At 34.3% G+C, this 17,986-nt stretch overlaps 1 protein-coding gene across 1 annotated transcript; it reads left to right on the top strand.

Annotated features, from left to right (window-relative positions):
• The first annotated feature begins 2,147 nt into the window (after positions 1–2,147).
• hpda (4-hydroxyphenylpyruvate dioxygenase a) lies at positions 2,148–16,713 on the top strand. Its single transcript, XM_081366208.1, has 14 exons — positions 2,148–2,917; positions 3,372–3,398; positions 3,747–3,809; positions 4,909–5,013; positions 8,791–8,833; positions 9,101–9,183; positions 10,157–10,246; positions 10,777–10,883; positions 11,368–11,445; positions 11,541–11,703; positions 13,073–13,144; positions 13,232–13,354; positions 13,447–13,563; positions 15,479–16,713. The coding sequence occupies exons 1-14, from the start codon at positions 2,915–2,917 to the stop codon at positions 15,596–15,598; spliced, it is 1,194 nt and encodes a 397-aa protein (XP_081222334.1). The 5' UTR covers positions 2,148–2,914; the 3' UTR covers positions 15,599–16,713.
• Positions 16,714–17,986: the final 1,273 nt, after the last annotated feature.

The raw sequence follows: 17,986 nt of genomic DNA, 5'->3' as shown, positions 1-17,986 counted from the left end.
GTATACAATATATAAAGTGCAATTTTCAGTACTATCTATGGCATTTAAAGTGCTATTTTCAGTACTGTATATAATATTTAAGTACTATTTTCAGTACTATATATATAAAGTGATGTTTTGCTATTTGAGTACTATATGGGCTATGATATATAAAGTACTTTTTTCAGTACTATATATGATATATAAGTGCTATTTTTACTACTATTTTCAGTACTATAAGATATAAAATGCTATTTTCAGTATATACGATATATAAGTGTTATTTTCAGTACTATATATGCTAAAGTGCTATTTACAGTGGTATATATGATATGTAAGTGCTGTTTTCAGTACTAGCCTATATATGCTAAAGTGCTGTTTTCAGTGCTATATCTGCTAAAGTGCTATTTTCAGTGCTATATATGATATATAAGTGCTATTTTCAGTACTATTATGCTAAAGTGCTATATATGATATATGTGTTATTTTCAGTACTATATCTGCTAAAGTGCTGTTTTCAGTAGTATATCTGCTAAAGTGCTATTTTCAGTGCTATATATGATATATAAGTGCTATTTTCAGTACTATTATGCTAAAGTGCGATATAAGTGTTATTTTCAGTACTATTACGCTAAAGTGCGATATATGATATATAAGTGTTATTTTCAGTACTATTATGCTAAAGTGCTATATATGATACATAAGTGCTATTTTCAGTACTATATCTGCTAAAGTGCTGTTTTCAGTACTATATCTGCTAAAGTGCTATTTTCAGTGCTATATATAAGTGCTATTTTCAGTACTATTATGCTAAAGTGCTATATATGATATATAAGTGTTATTTTCAGTACTATATATGCTAACGTGATATTTTCAGTGCTATATATGATATATAAGTGTTCTTTTCAGTACCATATCTGCTAAAGTGCTATTTTCAGTGCTATATATGATATATAAGTGCTATTTTCAGTACTATTATGCTAAAGTGCTATATATGATATATAAGTGTTATTTTCAGTACTATTATGCTAAAGTGCTATATATGATATATAAGTGTTATTTTCAGTACTATTATGCTAAAGTGCTATATATGATATATAAGTGTTATTTTCAGTACTATTATGCTAAAGTGCTATATATGATATATAAGTGCTATTTTCAGTACTATTATGCTAAAGTGCTATATATGATATATAAGTGTTATTTTCAGTACTATATATGCTAACGTGATATTTTCAGTGCTATATATGATATATAAGTGTTCTTTTCAGTACTATATCTGCTAAAGTGCTATTTTCAGTGCTATATATGATATATAAGTGCTATTTTCAGTACTATTATGCTAAAGTGCTATATATGATATATAAGTGTTATTTTCAGTACTATATATGCTAACGTGCTATTTTCAGTGCTATATATGATAGGCTATATAAGTGTTCTTTTCAGTACTATATGCTAACGTGCTATTTTCAGTAGTATATATGATATATAAGTGCTAGGGCTGTAACGATACACCAAACCCACGATTCGGTTCGTATCACGATTTTTGACCCACGATTCGGTTCGTATCACGATTTTTTTTTTTGGGGGGGGGGGGGGGGGGGTGATTTTTATTAAAACAATATTTTTTATTAAATAACATTTGTAAAACCTTTATAAACTGAACACCAAAGTACAAGATTAACTATGCAAATTATTAACAATTTAAATAGCCATATATAAAATAAATAAATAGCCAAAGCTATAACACTTCTGTTTTCTTTGTAACAAAATACTGTTGAAAAGCAAACAGAACTAAACTCCACTGTGGTGATGATTCGAGCATGTTGAAAATTCTCCTTCAATCAAGTTCTCTTACATTTACAAAGTAGGCTAAATTAAATGGCTACTGTTTCACACTGAGGTAACTGAGGCTTACTGCCTGTGCTGCAAACCACCAATCAAACCTTACAAATTGAGGTAAATTGTGTTTTTTCTTGCTTTTCCCCAGTCTTAAAGTGAAAAAGGTAGTATTTAATTAAATACATTTATAGTGAGATTACTACATTTTATTTAATTAATCGCATTTATTGTCAATCTGTGTTCATTTTGACCACGAACCATGCGCTGTCACTTTAATTCAGCGCGTGCAGCACAAAAGAAATACTCGTTGCGGAAACGATCGCTGCACTGCTGTATACGCACGACAACTGGAACGGATCGACGGACGGCAACCGCGTGCAGTCTGAAAGCTCTGACCGGTTAACATGGGTAGGCTACGGAAAAAATATGCACCGCATACGCACTGCAAACGGAGTATGTGTGAAACGGCCGTTACTCTGAGAGTTGGAAGGGGTGTGTCGCGATTTTGCCTTCTCACACCGCGAAACAGGATCGTGGATCCTGTCGCGATTTCGATTTCATTTCGCGTATCGTTAACTGTTACAGCCCTAATAAGTGCTATTTTCAGTACTATTATGCTAAAGTGCTATATATGATATATAAGTGTTATTTTCAGTACTATATATGATATATAAGTGCTATTGTAAGTAATATATACGATATATAGGCCTAAGTGCTATTTTCAGTACTATATATGATATATAAGTGCTATTTTCAGTACACGATATAGGTGCTATTTTCAGTAATATGATATATAAGTGCTATTTTCAGTAACGATACACACGATATATAAGTGCTATTTAAGGGGACACCATAAGGGGGAGTTGAACATCACTCTGGATATTACAGTAAAAGTGTCACAATACATTTGCGCTATAGCAGATAAAATACATCAAATGTGTGTGTCGGCCGGAGAGGGTGTGTGTGCAGACGCTCTTTTGGCTGGATGAGACTGAAGGGGTGTTGAACCTCAGGTCCAGTGACTGGCACACATAAAACAGCAGATCTGTGTGTACGACAGCTCTTCTGACCCACAAACCCTACCGACTTCGACATGGTGAGTCCAATGCACTGCATTTACACCAGTCAGAGTAAGATTCAATATTTTCATTCATTTATGGTCATAAAATTGTGATGCACAAACGTGTGCTATTGGTTACATTAGCATTTCAGTGAACAAATCTTAAAAAAACTATTTTTTGTTTCTTAGAGTGAAGAATATTTGAAAAATCTGAAGAATCTTTTTCCACTATAGTAAATAAGCTTTACTGTAATTAAAAGATTCCATGGATGTTAAAGATTCTTCATGGAATCCTCAATGCCAATAAAGACATTAAACTATTAAAATACATATTGTCTTGTCATAAAGTCAATTTTCTGAATGTTTTTATTATCATTATTTAATATTAAGTCAAAAGATGTCTTTCAGTCTGGAGAAAGTTCTATTTGAGAATGTTCGTATGAATGTATAATTGTTTGATAAATGTAAATGATGTCTGTTCTCTCTTTAGACTTCATACACTGACAAAGGAGAGAAGGTAACATGAACTTTAAACTATAACAAAACGGTAACACTTTAGTTTAGGGTCCAATTCTCACTATTAATAGCTGCGTATTATCATGCATTACTAGGATACTGGCTGTTTATTAGTACTTATAAAACATATTAATGCCTTATTCTGCATGATCATATTCTACATCCCTTAATCCTACAATACCTTTACCAATACGCCCTTACTAACTATTAATAAGCAGTAATTAGGAGTTTATTGAGGCAAAAGTCGTAGTTTATAGTGAGAATTGGATGCTAATCTAAAGTGTGACCAACAAAACTATATGTAAATATATTATATTTCATGGATTTTTATTTTATTTTTCTGTTGCAGCCGGAGAGAGGGAAATTTTTAAGGTTTCACCATGTGAAGTTCTGGGTGGGAAACGCCAAACAGGTGAGTTTACAGTTTACAGTTTACCGACAGAGCTGAATCTGTTTCAGGGTTATTATAGTTATAAAAACAGTATAAAAAACATTTATAAAACTAAGACCATAAATAAACATTTACTTTGACTCGATTTACAAAAATAACTAAAATTGAAATAAAAAATTATATAAACCATAGACATTAAAAAATAAAAAGCCAACAAGATGACTAAATCTTAAGCTGAAGTTAAAATATAATTGGAAAATACAAAAATAAAAGCTAATTAAAGTTAAAAAAATTATTTGTATATGTATATATATGTGTATGTATATATATATAAAAGTATCTCAATGTTACAAAAATATCATCAATCTGTTTGAATACAGAAGTTATGACTGTATTTTGATGATTTACAGAAATGAAAACATGATAATTTTGCACTTTCGCTGAATAAAATAAGATTTTCAGGAATTATAGTTGTGTATACCTCAGTAAAGATGCTTTGATGCAAAATTTAAGGTTTAAACGAAAGCGTTTCTGTAAGATTATTGCACTGAATATACATTTGTTGGCACAATTTGATTATTATAAAGTCGCTTTCACTTGTTTTAAAGGCTTGATATTCCTAATGCAGATGACGAACGCTTCTCTGAAGATGTGATCAATAATGTGATCTTAATCTAAGAGTGATGCAATAGTTCATCTCGCCTGATCTCCACAGTGACATAGGTTTACATATTAACCAACAGTTTCTGCTCATTTTGTACCCTATAGAATATTTCGTCTTGTTACATTCATAGAAAAAAAAAAAGGTTCTATATTGAAGCTTATGGGTTCTGTCATGGGATCCTTTTATGGATTCAGTTTTAATTCGTTTTTTTATGACTTAAATAGCTTATAAACATACTTTATCATCACACTAACAAATTGAAATAACCCGTTAAACATGACAGTATCAAAATTCTGTATAGAACCGCACTGAACATTTGTCTGTTGATTTAGACTGAATTCATTTTATATGTTGTTTTCTTTTGAGTATCTCATTAAAACAACTTGTCGAAATAAAACTGTGCAGACACAGATATACTCTTATACTGTGCATTTGTCCCGTGTGTTTCTGGTCTAGGCCGCGGCTTTCTACTGCGATAAGTTTGGCTTCGAGCCGCTGGCGTATAAAGGTCTGGAGACGGGCAGCAGAGAACTGGTGTCTCACGCCATCAGACAGGACAAGGTGTGTGTGTGTGTGTGTGTGTGTGTGTGTGTGTGTTAGAGCCCGACCGATATGGATTTTTGGGCGCCGATGCCGATACCGATAAAAAATAGCCAGATACCGATATATCGGCCGATATTATTTATGTGTATATTATAATACAGTAGCAATATTATTTATGTGTATTATAGTACAGTAAGTTTGGACACACTTTCCAATTGGTGTGTGCAAACTTTTGATGGGTACTGTATATAGAATACACAGTATAAACAGAATAAATGGCTGTCAATCGATTCAAAATTTTAATTGATTAATCGCATGATTGTCATGAGTTAACTCTTTTAGTAAATTTTTTATTTGTTCTAAATATACCTTAAATTAATACTTTTCAAGTTTGTAATACTCTAATCAACGTGGGCATGGATAAATATGGATGCTTTATGTAAATGTATGTTTATTATTGAAACCATAGGCTATACAGAGCATGAAGACAAGACCTGTTTCAAAGGTCATAGATGTTTTTCAAAGAACTTGTTCATGTCTCTCTCTGTGCCCATTTTGATGAAGCTAAATTCTCAATAAAACTTTTCATTTATATATTTTACTGTTTTTGTTGTCAAACAACGGAATGAATATGAAATGGTGACTGAAACGCGACCCATTAAGACGTAACCAGCTCTCCCTTCCAAGATCCTGATAATCGAGGCGTCGTCTGATGAAATCATATACACATAAGATAAACACAATCTCTGTTTTGCGATTTCGGCTATACTTGCATGTAAAATTAGAGAAGCAACATCATATCTGTGTTTAACTGAATTAAATCGCTGCTCCTCTCTCCAGCGCGAGACGCAGAGAGAGAGAGCGAGAGAGAGAGAGCGCGCGCGTGCTGGGAGAGAGAGCAGTAGGACTACTGGCGGTACCGGTAGATTCTCAGAAACTAAATAAGGTTTGGGCGCTTTGTTGAAGGGAAAAAAATCGCTAAATGGGTCTGCAATGTCGCTAAGTTGGCAACACTGTAATCTCCATTTCTCCAACTAGGTTTTGGGCCACGGGTCAAACAGAAAATACGCGCTGCGTTAATCGAGCGTTAAAAAAATAGTGCCGTTAATATGATTTTGCGTTAACGCGTTATTAACGCGCTAACTTTGACAGCCCTAATATAAACGTTTTGCAATAATAACTCAAATGTGGTGATTAAACACTTGTGTGACAAAGATATGTAATGGAGGCAGGGTGAATGATAGAATGAGAATTTGAGCTGTAACCAAACTAGTTTGCATTGCATTTTATATTATAGCCTATTATGTTCTAAATACTCTTCTATTTTTAATCTTAATTTCTCTAATATCTACCAGTGGAGGAAGAACTCGGATCTTTTTAGTAAAGTAAAATTAATAATATCAAAATGAAAACGTTTATAATTACATATGTACTAAAGTAGTTTTATTAAATAAGTAGTAGTCTAAGCAAAATGTAAAAAACGTGAAACTAGGCTTATAGGGCTGGACCCGAATATTCAAATATTCTTCGGTTGGTTGGTATTTGATTTGAAAATTTGACATTTGAATATTTGTTGTTGTTGTTGTTTTTTTACATCTGGGATCCTCCGCGAAACGGTTCTCATTCGCGCTTGAATAAGGCCGGCGACACGTGGCATGGCCGTTTTATTTTGGCTCCCATGTTAACAGGCTGCCTGCTTGAGACACGCATCTCTCAGGCACGGCTCGAGCCACGCGGAAAACGCATGCATGCTAGAAATATAGAACGACGCGCAATGTTCCAGCAACGGGAGTCTTCTCTGGTAAGAGCGCAGAACAACTTAATTTCGTTTCTCTTTATTTAAATTTCGTTTTTTCTTTATTTAAATTTAATTTTTCTTTATTTAAATTTCGTTTAATTTCTTTATTTAAATTTTGTTTAATTTCTTTATTTAAATTTCGTTTAATTTCTTTATTTAAATTTCGTTTTTCTTTATTTAAATTTAGTTTAATTTCTTTATTTAAATTTCGTTTAATTTCTTTATTTAAATTTCGTTTTTCTTTATTTAAATTTAGTTTAATTTCTTTATTTAAATTTCGTTTTTCTTTATTTATATTTCGTTTTTCTTTATTTAAATCTACCCTTTACTGTGTCAGTAATTTTGTTAGTCAGAAAAATATTAGACTAGGCCTACCTTAAAAGTATTGCTTAATTTAACAGACCTGTGTGTGTGTGTTTTATATCACTAACAGTGTCCGTTCTCAGAGGCGTTCTCTGCCGGCGTGAGGTGCGCCGCTTCCCGCTCGCGCTGTTCTGTAGTTTACTAAAAGTGTATTAATTCTGAACATGTTGCATCTGTCGCATTTTTGCCACTTTTGCCAGTTCTTTGTAACAGCTTTTAGGTGCTTTATTGGCAGCGCCATCCTTACATAAATCACTGCACCCTGCATTTTTTTAAATATTAATTGATCGGCCGTTATAAATGCCGATACCGATAGTCAGGAAAATGCCTAATATCGGCCGATAATATCGGCCCGCCGATATATCGGTCGGGCTCTAGTGTGTGTGTGTGTGTGTGTGTCGAGGATCAACACACACATGACACAACACAGGACATCATCTACACACACGTCATACAATCACTCATTTCATGCCCTAAAATCATGCCCTAGAAATAAATACATTTTGGATTTTAGGTTGATAAGGTTACACTTTATATTAAGGTGTCATTGTTACAGTGTAATTTTATATTTAAGTAATGAGTAATATTAAGCAACTACATGTACTTACTATAGGGTTAGGGTAGGATTAGGATTTGGTTGAGGGTTAGTTGCATGTATTTATGCATAATTTACTGTTATTACTACGGTAAGCACATGTAACATATGTAACAAGGACACTGTCAAATAAAGTGTTACCTATTTTTTTATTCCAGCCAAACCCTAATCCTAACCTAACTCTATAGTAAGTACATGTATATTATGACCATACATTATATTAAATATATAATTACACTGTAACAAGGACCCCTTAAAATAAAGTATAACCGTAATGAGTAATGTTAATTAACTACAAGTACTTACTATAGGATTAGGACTAAGATTAGGTTTGTTAGTTGCATGTAATTATGCAAGATTTATAGTTATTACTATGTATGTAACATGTGTAACAATGACACAAAAAGTGTTAGCCATTTTTTATTTAACATTTTGTATCTTTAGGGCATTGTATGCTACTAAATTATATTTAGGCAGTCGTTATAATCCATAGACTTGAAAATTTAATTTCTATCTTAAACTGGCATAAATCTTGAATGCTTTGGAGTTCAGACTTCAGTTTGGTCTCAAGACACTTGGCAGAGGAAAAAAAAGTAATAAAAAGAAAGTCTATTATTATGAAAAATGCACAAAAATACTATTTTTAATTTTTATATGAAATATATATTTTCTAAAACGTTTTACTCAAAAACTGTGTGAAAATCAAAGCAGTAAAAATTTTTAAGTTGATATGTCAAAAAATGATGAAGATTTTGTTTGGGTGCAGTACCAAACATTTCCACTATGAAATTAATTTCCAATGCGCTCATTTTTGATGGCGAGGAGCACAAGTGTGACTTTCTTTTTTTTCCAGGATCATTTAACCGGTTTTGTGTTCACATAACAAGTGCCAAAACCTTTCGTTTCGTTCCATTCCGATGAAGTAAAAAAATCAAAATGTAAAAAATGTTTTTTATGAGCATCAGAGGGTTTCAAAACCCAACCCGTATATTTGTTTCAAAATCACTCACAGATTTAAAAGTATTTGTTCTTTTCACAGATAATATTCGTCTTCGAGTCTGCTCTGAACCCTGGAAATGAGGGTATGAACCATTTCATTTATTTTTAAACACTTTAGTGTGAAAAATACTTTCCAGGTCATGTAAAACATATGAAAATGGTCATGAAAAAAAAAACGTAATGCATGAGAATTTGAGGGTTAAAATGGGTTTAACTGTCATGAAAAGCATATGACAATATTCACACATGGGAAAAGATAATGAAGGATTCTGTTACTCTGTTTATTCTGTGTTAAAATGACCCTGGTTTGAGAAAAGACCGAAAGTGCTCACTAGCCTCTCGCTCCACAGAAATGGGGGAGCATCTGATGAAACATGGAGACGGAGTGAAAGACGTCGCGTTTCAAGTGGAGGACTGTGACTTTTTAGTCAAGGTTTGTTACATTATTGACATAATAATATTCATAATGCTGCATAATTAATTCAGTGAGGGTGTCCAGTTAACATCAAAGATTTTAAAAACCACAAGAGTAGAATGCTTATCTATATTCCCATACCACATTACTCTTACTATTCCTGCAGTGTATATGATCAAAACTGGGAATTCTGATACTGATGTTTGTGCTGTGATTTTCCCTCCAAAATGATGTGACTTCTAGATGATGTCATTAAGGAACTGCCTTTCCTTTAAGGGATTTTTACAAAAGGCTAAAAGGGTTGAAAGTGATATTGAGAAAGCAGGAAAAAGCTATAAACTTTTCAAAACATGTTTTACTCAAAAACTGTCCGAAAATCAAAGCAATCAAATTTTTTAAGTTGATATGCCCAAAAAGAAGATTTTGTTTGGGTGCAGTACCAAACATTTCAACTATGAAATTAATTTCCAATGCGCTCAGTTTTGAGAAAGAAAAAATTGAGGAAAAAAATGTTAGATATTGAGAAAGCAGGAAAAAGATATAAACTCACAATCAATTAAAGACAAGTTAAGACATGAAAATGAAATACAAAATATTTATTTCCAAAATTATTACTGGACGTCACTCATAATGCAGGAGTATGCATTATGCTAGTAAACATTTTCAAATCAAGCTGCATAATGCATATACTATTGCAGTTAAGTAGGCATTATTTTCATGACAATTAATCACATTTTAAGGTTAACACGAGGAGTTTTTGCATTACAATAATGAGAATTTGAGGGTTAAAATGGGGTTAAATGTGAAATAAATATCACAATGCAATGCAAATGAATCTCAAAAGCATGGAATAAGATAAAAACAAAAGTATCTTTGAGAAATGCATGTATGTTCTGCACAGTATATTCAGTTAACCTAAAAAAATAACTGCATGACGTAAACAGATTTACCTTGAAGGGACTTTGGACTAAATGTGTGTTTGCGTTCCCAGAAAGCCAAAGAGAGAGGAGCAGTGGTCGTCCGGGAGCCGTGGGTGGAGCAGGATTCAGGAGGAAAAGTCAAATACACTGTCATTCAAACTGTACGTCAGAGAGACAGACAACATGTGTTTACACAGACATACCGGTACACTGACTTTAAAGGGGTGGTTGATTACGATTTGACTTTTCTAACTTTAGTTAGTGTGTAATGTTGCTGTTTGATCATAAACAACATCTGCAAAGTTACAACGCTCAAAGTTCAGAGCAAAGGGAGATATTTGCTTTAAAAGAAATCGCTTTTTAAGGACTACAACAAACGGCTGGTAGAGACTACACCACATTCCTGTGTGATGCAAGCGGACCTGCTAACACACAAACACACACACACACACACAAGATCCGCCCTCTGTGCCGGGAGCACCAGCTCATTTGCATTTAAAGGGACAGACACAAAAACAGTGACAATTTTAACATGGTATATAAAAATATCTGTGGGGTATTTTGAGCTTAAACTTCACACACACACTCTGGGGACATCAGAAACTACATCTTGTGTAAAGGGCATTATACCACCCCTTTAAAGCTTGAGCTTGGCGAACACGTATGATATATCTGATGTTGTGTTTTGCAGTACGGAGATACGACACACACGTTTGTTGAGTACATGGGACTCTATAAAGGTTTGTTTCTGCCGGGATACCAGGAGCCGCTGTTCAGAGACCCTCTGTTACCAAAACTGTGAGTGATTTCAGGGAACGTTCTCAGAACAAACATTCTTACAGTACCGTTAAGAATACGTTCATTCAAAGTTATCTGGTCTTTAATAATGTTCTCAAAACGTTATTGCAAAAACATTTATACAACAATCATGGAAAGTTGTTTTTTTCTTGAATGTTTTAGTTTTTAATTAGTTTTAGTTTAATTTTTTAAAAGATCTTTTAAAACTTGTTTGGGAATGTTCATAAAACATTCAAAAGTAACGTTCCCGTAATGTTTGCATAACCAAGTAAGAACATTTGAAAAAAATTGACGTTTTGCACATTCAGAAATAATGTTAGGGATAGTTCACTCACAAATAAGCCTCTGAGTTTCTTTGTTCTGTTGAACACAAAAGAAAGTATTTTGAAGAATGTTGGTAACCAAACAATTAAACTGTGATAGCTAGACACGAAACTTCTCACAAATGTTTTTTACCCTTGTGGTTCTCCTTCTCTGGCAACAGGCCACCAGGACATCTGAGCTTCATCGATCACATTGTTGGAAACCAGCCAGATGATAAAATGGTGCCAGTCTCGGACTGGTGAGGGTCACACATCCAACAAACAAATCAATAAGGCAAATTCATGGAAATGTCACTTGCAAAAAAAACACGTTCTCTCTGTCTTTTTTCTGCAGGTATCAGAAGTGTCTGCTGTTCCACAGGTTCTGGTCCATCGATGATAAACAGATCCACACCGAGTACAGCGCTCTCAGATCCATCGTAGTTACCAATTATGAGGAAACCATCAAGATGCCCATTAATGAACCAGCAATGGGGAAAAAGAAATCGCAAATCCAGGTTCCTCCAGCAGATCCCTAGAAATCATCTAACTTCTTGCAAATATTTCAGTTTTTATTGAATTAATTACGTCAGAGAACACTTTTGTCAGCTGAACCACTTAATATGTAGTTGAAGTCCCCCTGAGATTTGAAGTTAATTAATAATTACAATAATTTAACAATTTTCATGGTTCTCTGATTTTGTTTAATGTTTAAATGATATGCAGGTAAACCTAAAATGTTGAATTTTTTTTTTTAAGTATATATAGGGCTGCACAACTTGGGCAGAATATTATTAGTATTATTATTATTATTAGTTGTAAAACTAACAATACACTTCTGAAATATATTACTATATACTGAAAAATTGAAGTAAGTTACTGTTGTAAATGAATCGTGTAGCAGATCTATCTAGGCAGGTGGAGCTGGGGAGGAGGAGGGGTTCAGAGAAACTACAGGACCAGTTTACAGCAAACACTGAACCAGATTATTTAAATGTTGAGCAAGCAATCTCATTGGCTGCAGGATCAGCAGAGGCCAATCAGCTCGCGCCATGTGTCAATGATGTGATTGCTTGCAGAATGCATGTAAAGGATCGATCAGCCTGCGCCATCTCGAGTTTAATTTCATAATTTTTGGATGTTAATACATATATAGAGACCGTATTTGGGGAAATCTGATTGTAAACAGTGTGGCATTCAACACTCAGATTATCTTTAGCTGTTTTCATATGTGCATTTTGGGATATCGCATAAAAAATTGTTGTAAAATAATTGTTTTAAAACGTGCATAAACTGATGAATTCATTGATGTGCATCAACAAAAGTCATGTGACTTTGTGAGATGGGACGGCATAACTGGACCAACCAGCGGATTGATCTCGTTTCACAGAATCTGAAATGCCTGAGCAAAGTCTATCGTCACAGTGGTTCAGTATAAATACTCTTACATGCCTCCGTTCCCAAACAGCAGGCGTAGGAAAGTAAGATAACATGAGCGTGATTATTGCGTTTCGTAAGTAATTTATTATATACAGTGGCTCCTCCTACTGCAGCAACTTACATTTTTTCTGATATTCAGCGCCACTTTATCTGGAAATGACGATTTTGCTCTCTTCGGCTCACTGGATGGAAACGACAGTGCTTGATTTGCAAATGTTTTATGCAATATTCCAATTTTGCACATGAGTTAAATTCGCAAGCTTTTGCTCTAGTGAAGTACCACAATAATAATTTGTTGTGCAATTCTGCTTGCTACCACTAGTGGTACACACTTCACCTTTTACTAAAACATTTGACAATTTGAAATCTATAGTAAGTGTCCATATTACTGCTATATATATATATATATATATATTATTATTATTTTATTTTTTTTCGTGTGTAAAGGAGTATATTGACTACAACGGAGGACCCGGAGTGCAGCACATAGCCCTGAACACGTCCAACATCATCCAAGCTGTACGGCTGACTCTCAATATGACTTCATTCCTATTAGAACACAATAAAGTAAAAGACAAAACATGAACCTCTGTCCTTATGAATCAGATTGTGAACCTTCGAGCTCGAGGGATGGAGTTCCTGTCGGCTCCTGATAACTACTATGAAATCCTCCGACAGAACCTGAAGACGGCCAAGATCAAGGTGAAGGAGGACCTTAAAACACTGCAGGTCAGAGACACCAAGATTCCTGTTTGGATATGATGCTGTGTTTGTTTTTTCCAAATACATATTGAAAACGTTTGTTTTTTCATCCAATGCAGGAGTTAAAAATCTTAGTAGACTTTGACGATAAGGGTTACCTGCTACAGATCTTCACCAAACCCGTGCAGGACAGGCCGACGCTCTTCCTGGAGGTTATCCAGAGGAACAACCACTCTGTGAGTCTGACATCAACATGCATTTACATCTATTCATGTAGAAGATGCTTTTTTAAAATGAATTTAATGGAGCCTAGTCCACCCAAAAATGAAAATTATGTCATCATTTACTCGTTCCAAACCCATAAGACTTTCGTTCATCTTAGGAAAAGAAATCAATGTAAATTTGACGCCTCAAAACGTTTATAAAAAGATTGTAAAATAAATCCATATGTATGGAGCTGATTAATCCAAGTGTTCTGAAGTGACAGAATTTGAAGACTTAATTTAGAACCTCACTGGTTCACTGATCAGTGTTTATATGCGAATAAGAGCCTAAATTAAATGTGCTGTATGTAGAATTGAGAAAATCTTGGGTAACACTTTATTTTACAGTGTCCTTGTTACATATGCTACATGTACTTACCATAGTAATAACAGTAAATGATGCATAATTACATAAAACTAACCCTCAACCAAATCCTAATCCTTCCCTAACCTTATAGTAAGTACATGTTGTTAAATAATATGACAGAGTATTTAAATATATAATTACACTGTAACAATGACACCTTAAAATAAAGTGTAACCAAATCTTGTTATAAGCGACACTGGTGATACAATAAAGGATACAATCTTTTTATGAAAGTTCTGAAGCATCAGAGTTTTGGATGAATAGACTTTCAATGGAGGCGATAGAAATCTTTCACATTTCATTACAAATATCTTCATTAGTGTCCTGAAGATGAATGAAAGTCTTAATAGTTTGGAACGACAAGAGGGTGAGTAATTAATGACAGAATATTCATTTTTGGGTGAACTATCCCTTTAAAAACCCACAGATGCAACAATAAACCACAACAAACAACACACAAATAAATATTGCAAATATCCACAACATACGAATACCATATAGGAGATGTAGGAAGTGTTTATGGGAACAGCGAACGTGAATGTTCGGGAAAGCTGTGACATGCGCAGTGCAGTTGATCGAGTGTCATTAGATGAAATACACAAGAAATGTGTTGTCTGTATTCAGGTACAGTAAACACAGTTACAGTATTGAGTTTGAGTCTGAGCTCTGACAACCTGTTTGAACAGGCCCATAGTTTTATTAGGGGCATTTCTAAAGCTTGTGAAGTGAAGGAAATGCCTAAAGATAAGACATTTCTATCTAAACCACACTAAAGGGGCTTCACTGTCTTTTGTGGTGCTTAAAACGTTCAAACAGAGCAAGAAAATGAACCCAATGACACCAACAATTACAATCAAAACAACGTGGATTGTTGGTAAAGGAGAGCGATGAGTTGGTTGATACACCGTAAAAAAAAAAAAAAAAAAAGTAGGGATGCACCGATATGAACATTTTGGCCGATACCGATATCCGATAATTCTTGCCGATAACCGATATATCGGCCGATAAATCTAAATCCAAGTTTTTATGTAATTTTTGAGAGCCTGATTACAAAAGCAAAAGTCTCACCATTAAAATCCATGTCCAAATCACACAATTATAATGATTTTCTCATAATTTTATGTAGCCGATATGACAGACTTGTGTTGCATTTAACCGTATTTTCAATCAAAGTGATTTCAATGATATTTCAAGCAATTCAAAACCATCATGTTGAACAGTGCACATCTGAAGAGTTTCAGCTAAGACATTATTTATCGGCCTTAATATATCGGCCAATTTTTTTTATTGGGCCGATAAGAATAACATTAAAAATTAACATATATCGGCCGATACCGATATGGTGGGCGACATATTGTGCATTCCTAAAAAAATGAGTTTTCAAAGTTTTACATGAACATACCGTTTCAGTTTTTCTACTTCAGAACTTTGTTTAATTCAACGAGTCCAATTCTCCTTGATTTTTCCCATCATAAGAACACATGCGTTAAACCTGTGATTCTCTGTCTTCTGATCCACAAGGGTTTTGGAGCTGGAAACTTCAAATCTCTGTTCGAGGCCATTGAGAAGGATCAGGACGCCAGAGGAAACCTCACGGTTCTCACACCGGAGAGCCAGGGCATCCCGAAGGAGTTTCACTGACACACAAACACATCTGCAGAAACATGGTTTACTCACGAGCCCTTGTGCTGGAGTGAAAGAATAATCCGAGACCATCAGTTAACACTGAACGTGCAGGGCAACAATAAAGAATGTAACGTATAATGCATCTGTATCGTTTTCTTAATCGTTCATCAGCTACGTCCACGACACATAAAACTTTGTCAAATGGGTTAATAATTTTTTTCTAAGACAAGTGAGAGTTGTTATAGTTAACAATCTAAAATGAAAAACAAAACCATAAAACAAATTGATTGCTTGAAATAAAATGAACATTAGAATTAAAATAAAATATACACAAATTTAAAGGGGCTAACTTAAAAATTAGACCTAGACATAAAAGCATGTCGACTGATTTTTATGTGAAGGACTTTAATGTCGCAGGATGTGTGTTTTACACAGAGAGCCTCTCTTCTGTTCAATGACACATGAAACTCAGGCTGCATTTACACTGCAGGTCTTGATGCCCAATTCCGATTTACTGACTATATCCGTTTTTTTTTTGTAAAGCATATGTAATGGATGCAGATGCAAAATGATTATCCAGTGTTTTGTCTGCCTACATGGCAGACGCAAATGCATGTATCCGATTCATATCAGATATCATGAGTGAAGCCTGAAACGGATCTGAGAATATCGGAATCCATGTGCTTTTTTCCTGCTTACACGTTTGCTGGTCACATCCGATCTGTGCCACATGAGAGGAAAGAATCGGAAATGGGTCACTTGAACCATGCAGTGTAAATGGGGCTTAATGCTTATACAATGTTCAGGATAATGCTGAAAGAGCCGTTCTGGACTGTAAATGTCAATGTGTCGTGCGAAGAAAAGAGATTCATTCAAACTACAGTCTCGCATAGTCAGATCTATATAGTCTATAGTCTCAAATATACTTTATAATCAAACTATCATAACAGTGTGATTTTAATGAGCTCATCTGTCGACAGGGTATAAGCGTGTTGGTTTGGCACAATTTCTTACAGCCGAACAAAAGGTACTATTAACAATAAAATTCCTATTAAAACTTTAAATAAAATGTATTAACCAAGGACCTTAATGTTGTTGATCATAAACATTACCCCCCCCCCCCCCCCCCCAAAAAAAAAAATAATAAATAAAGCAAACACCACATTCTCTGTATTTTTATTTCAAAATAATTTATTTGTATATAATCGGAATGATGCCAGGTTTATACATCTATAATGGCAGCTGTACGTTTCATAAAGAATATCATTCCAAAAGTGAGAAAATAACATTTTAAACATTTTCTCAGACCTGGACAAAAATGGATAAATATATTAGTAAATAAATATATTAGTGACATACCATTGAAATGTTCTATTATATATAAAATACAACACTTTATCTTATAACTGTTTTGTCTTTCTTTCTTTTTTTTTTTACACAAAATATTGAACATATACTGGCATATCCCTTGATTTCTGAAGGGATTTAGCTCTGTTAAAAAAAAGGCAGTTTTAATTGATTCTCTGTGGAAAAGAGAGCGTATGAACAGTACAACCAACACAAAGGACCAAAGATAGAGAAAAAAAAAACAAAAAAAAACATCCTCAACGTTAAGTGACATTTTCATTGATATTCTATAACTGGCGGTTACATAGTGCTTCGATTGTTTCGCTTTGAATCACATGCAGATTTTCTTCCAAGGCAAAGTGCTGTTTGCATCCTTTCTAGATAAAGCCAAGAGCTTTACATGTTAATCTGTGTGAGACCGATGCGTAGATACCGTAATCTGCGGGAGTTGGTGGCAATAGTTGTGTTTACTTACTATATTGAGTCAAAGGAAAATCAGGAGGCTGTAGTTTGTTCATCATGTCACATGGTTTCAAAATTCACTGCCACTTAATGAGAACATTGGTTCATTCTTATCTTTGGTTGCTAAAAAGTTACTGTCATTATGGTACAGTGTAACTCAACCGGGGTTGCAATGACCAGGGAAAACTTGGAAATACAAGGGCGTTTTAAAATAACGATTTCCATCGCTGGAAAAGCTACGGAAAACAAAGCATTTCTATAGTAGTAGCTCTAAAATGTGTAGCCTGTTAACTGTCAGTGTCCCGCTGATTTGCTATTGCCTTTTCCCCTATAAATGCTATAGGATAGCATCCTCAAAAATTAGGTATCAATCGAAAGCTTAACACTCAAAATTCATCCTGTGAAATTGGACATAGCGTTACAATGGAAATGTTTTTTAACAACCTTTTTGTTAAGGATGCATGATATATCGGCAACCATATCGGTATCTGCCGATATATGCTCATTTATAATGTTATCGTTATCGGCCCGATAAGAAAATCTGGCCGATATATTAAAGCCAATGTATTATTTCCTTCAGCTGAGACACTTCAG

Source organism: Scardinius erythrophthalmus (assembly GCF_964197995.2).
Source record: "Scardinius erythrophthalmus genome assembly, chromosome: 5".
NCBI classification, from domain to species: domain Eukaryota; kingdom Metazoa; phylum Chordata; class Actinopteri; order Cypriniformes; family Leuciscidae; genus Scardinius; species Scardinius erythrophthalmus.
Note: the sequence above shows the minus strand (reverse complement) of the source record. Positions and strands in the feature narration are given on the sequence as shown.

Coding starts and splice junctions, on each gene's coding strand:
- hpda (XM_081366208.1), top strand. Junction 9,184..10,156: donor ACTGTGACTTTTTAGTCAAG/GTTTGTTACATT, acceptor TTGCGTTCCCAG/AAAGCCAAAGAGAGAGGAGC. Junction 13,145..13,231: donor CGTCCAACATCATCCAAGCT/GTACGGCTGACT, acceptor CTTATGAATCAG/ATTGTGAACCTTCGAGCTCG.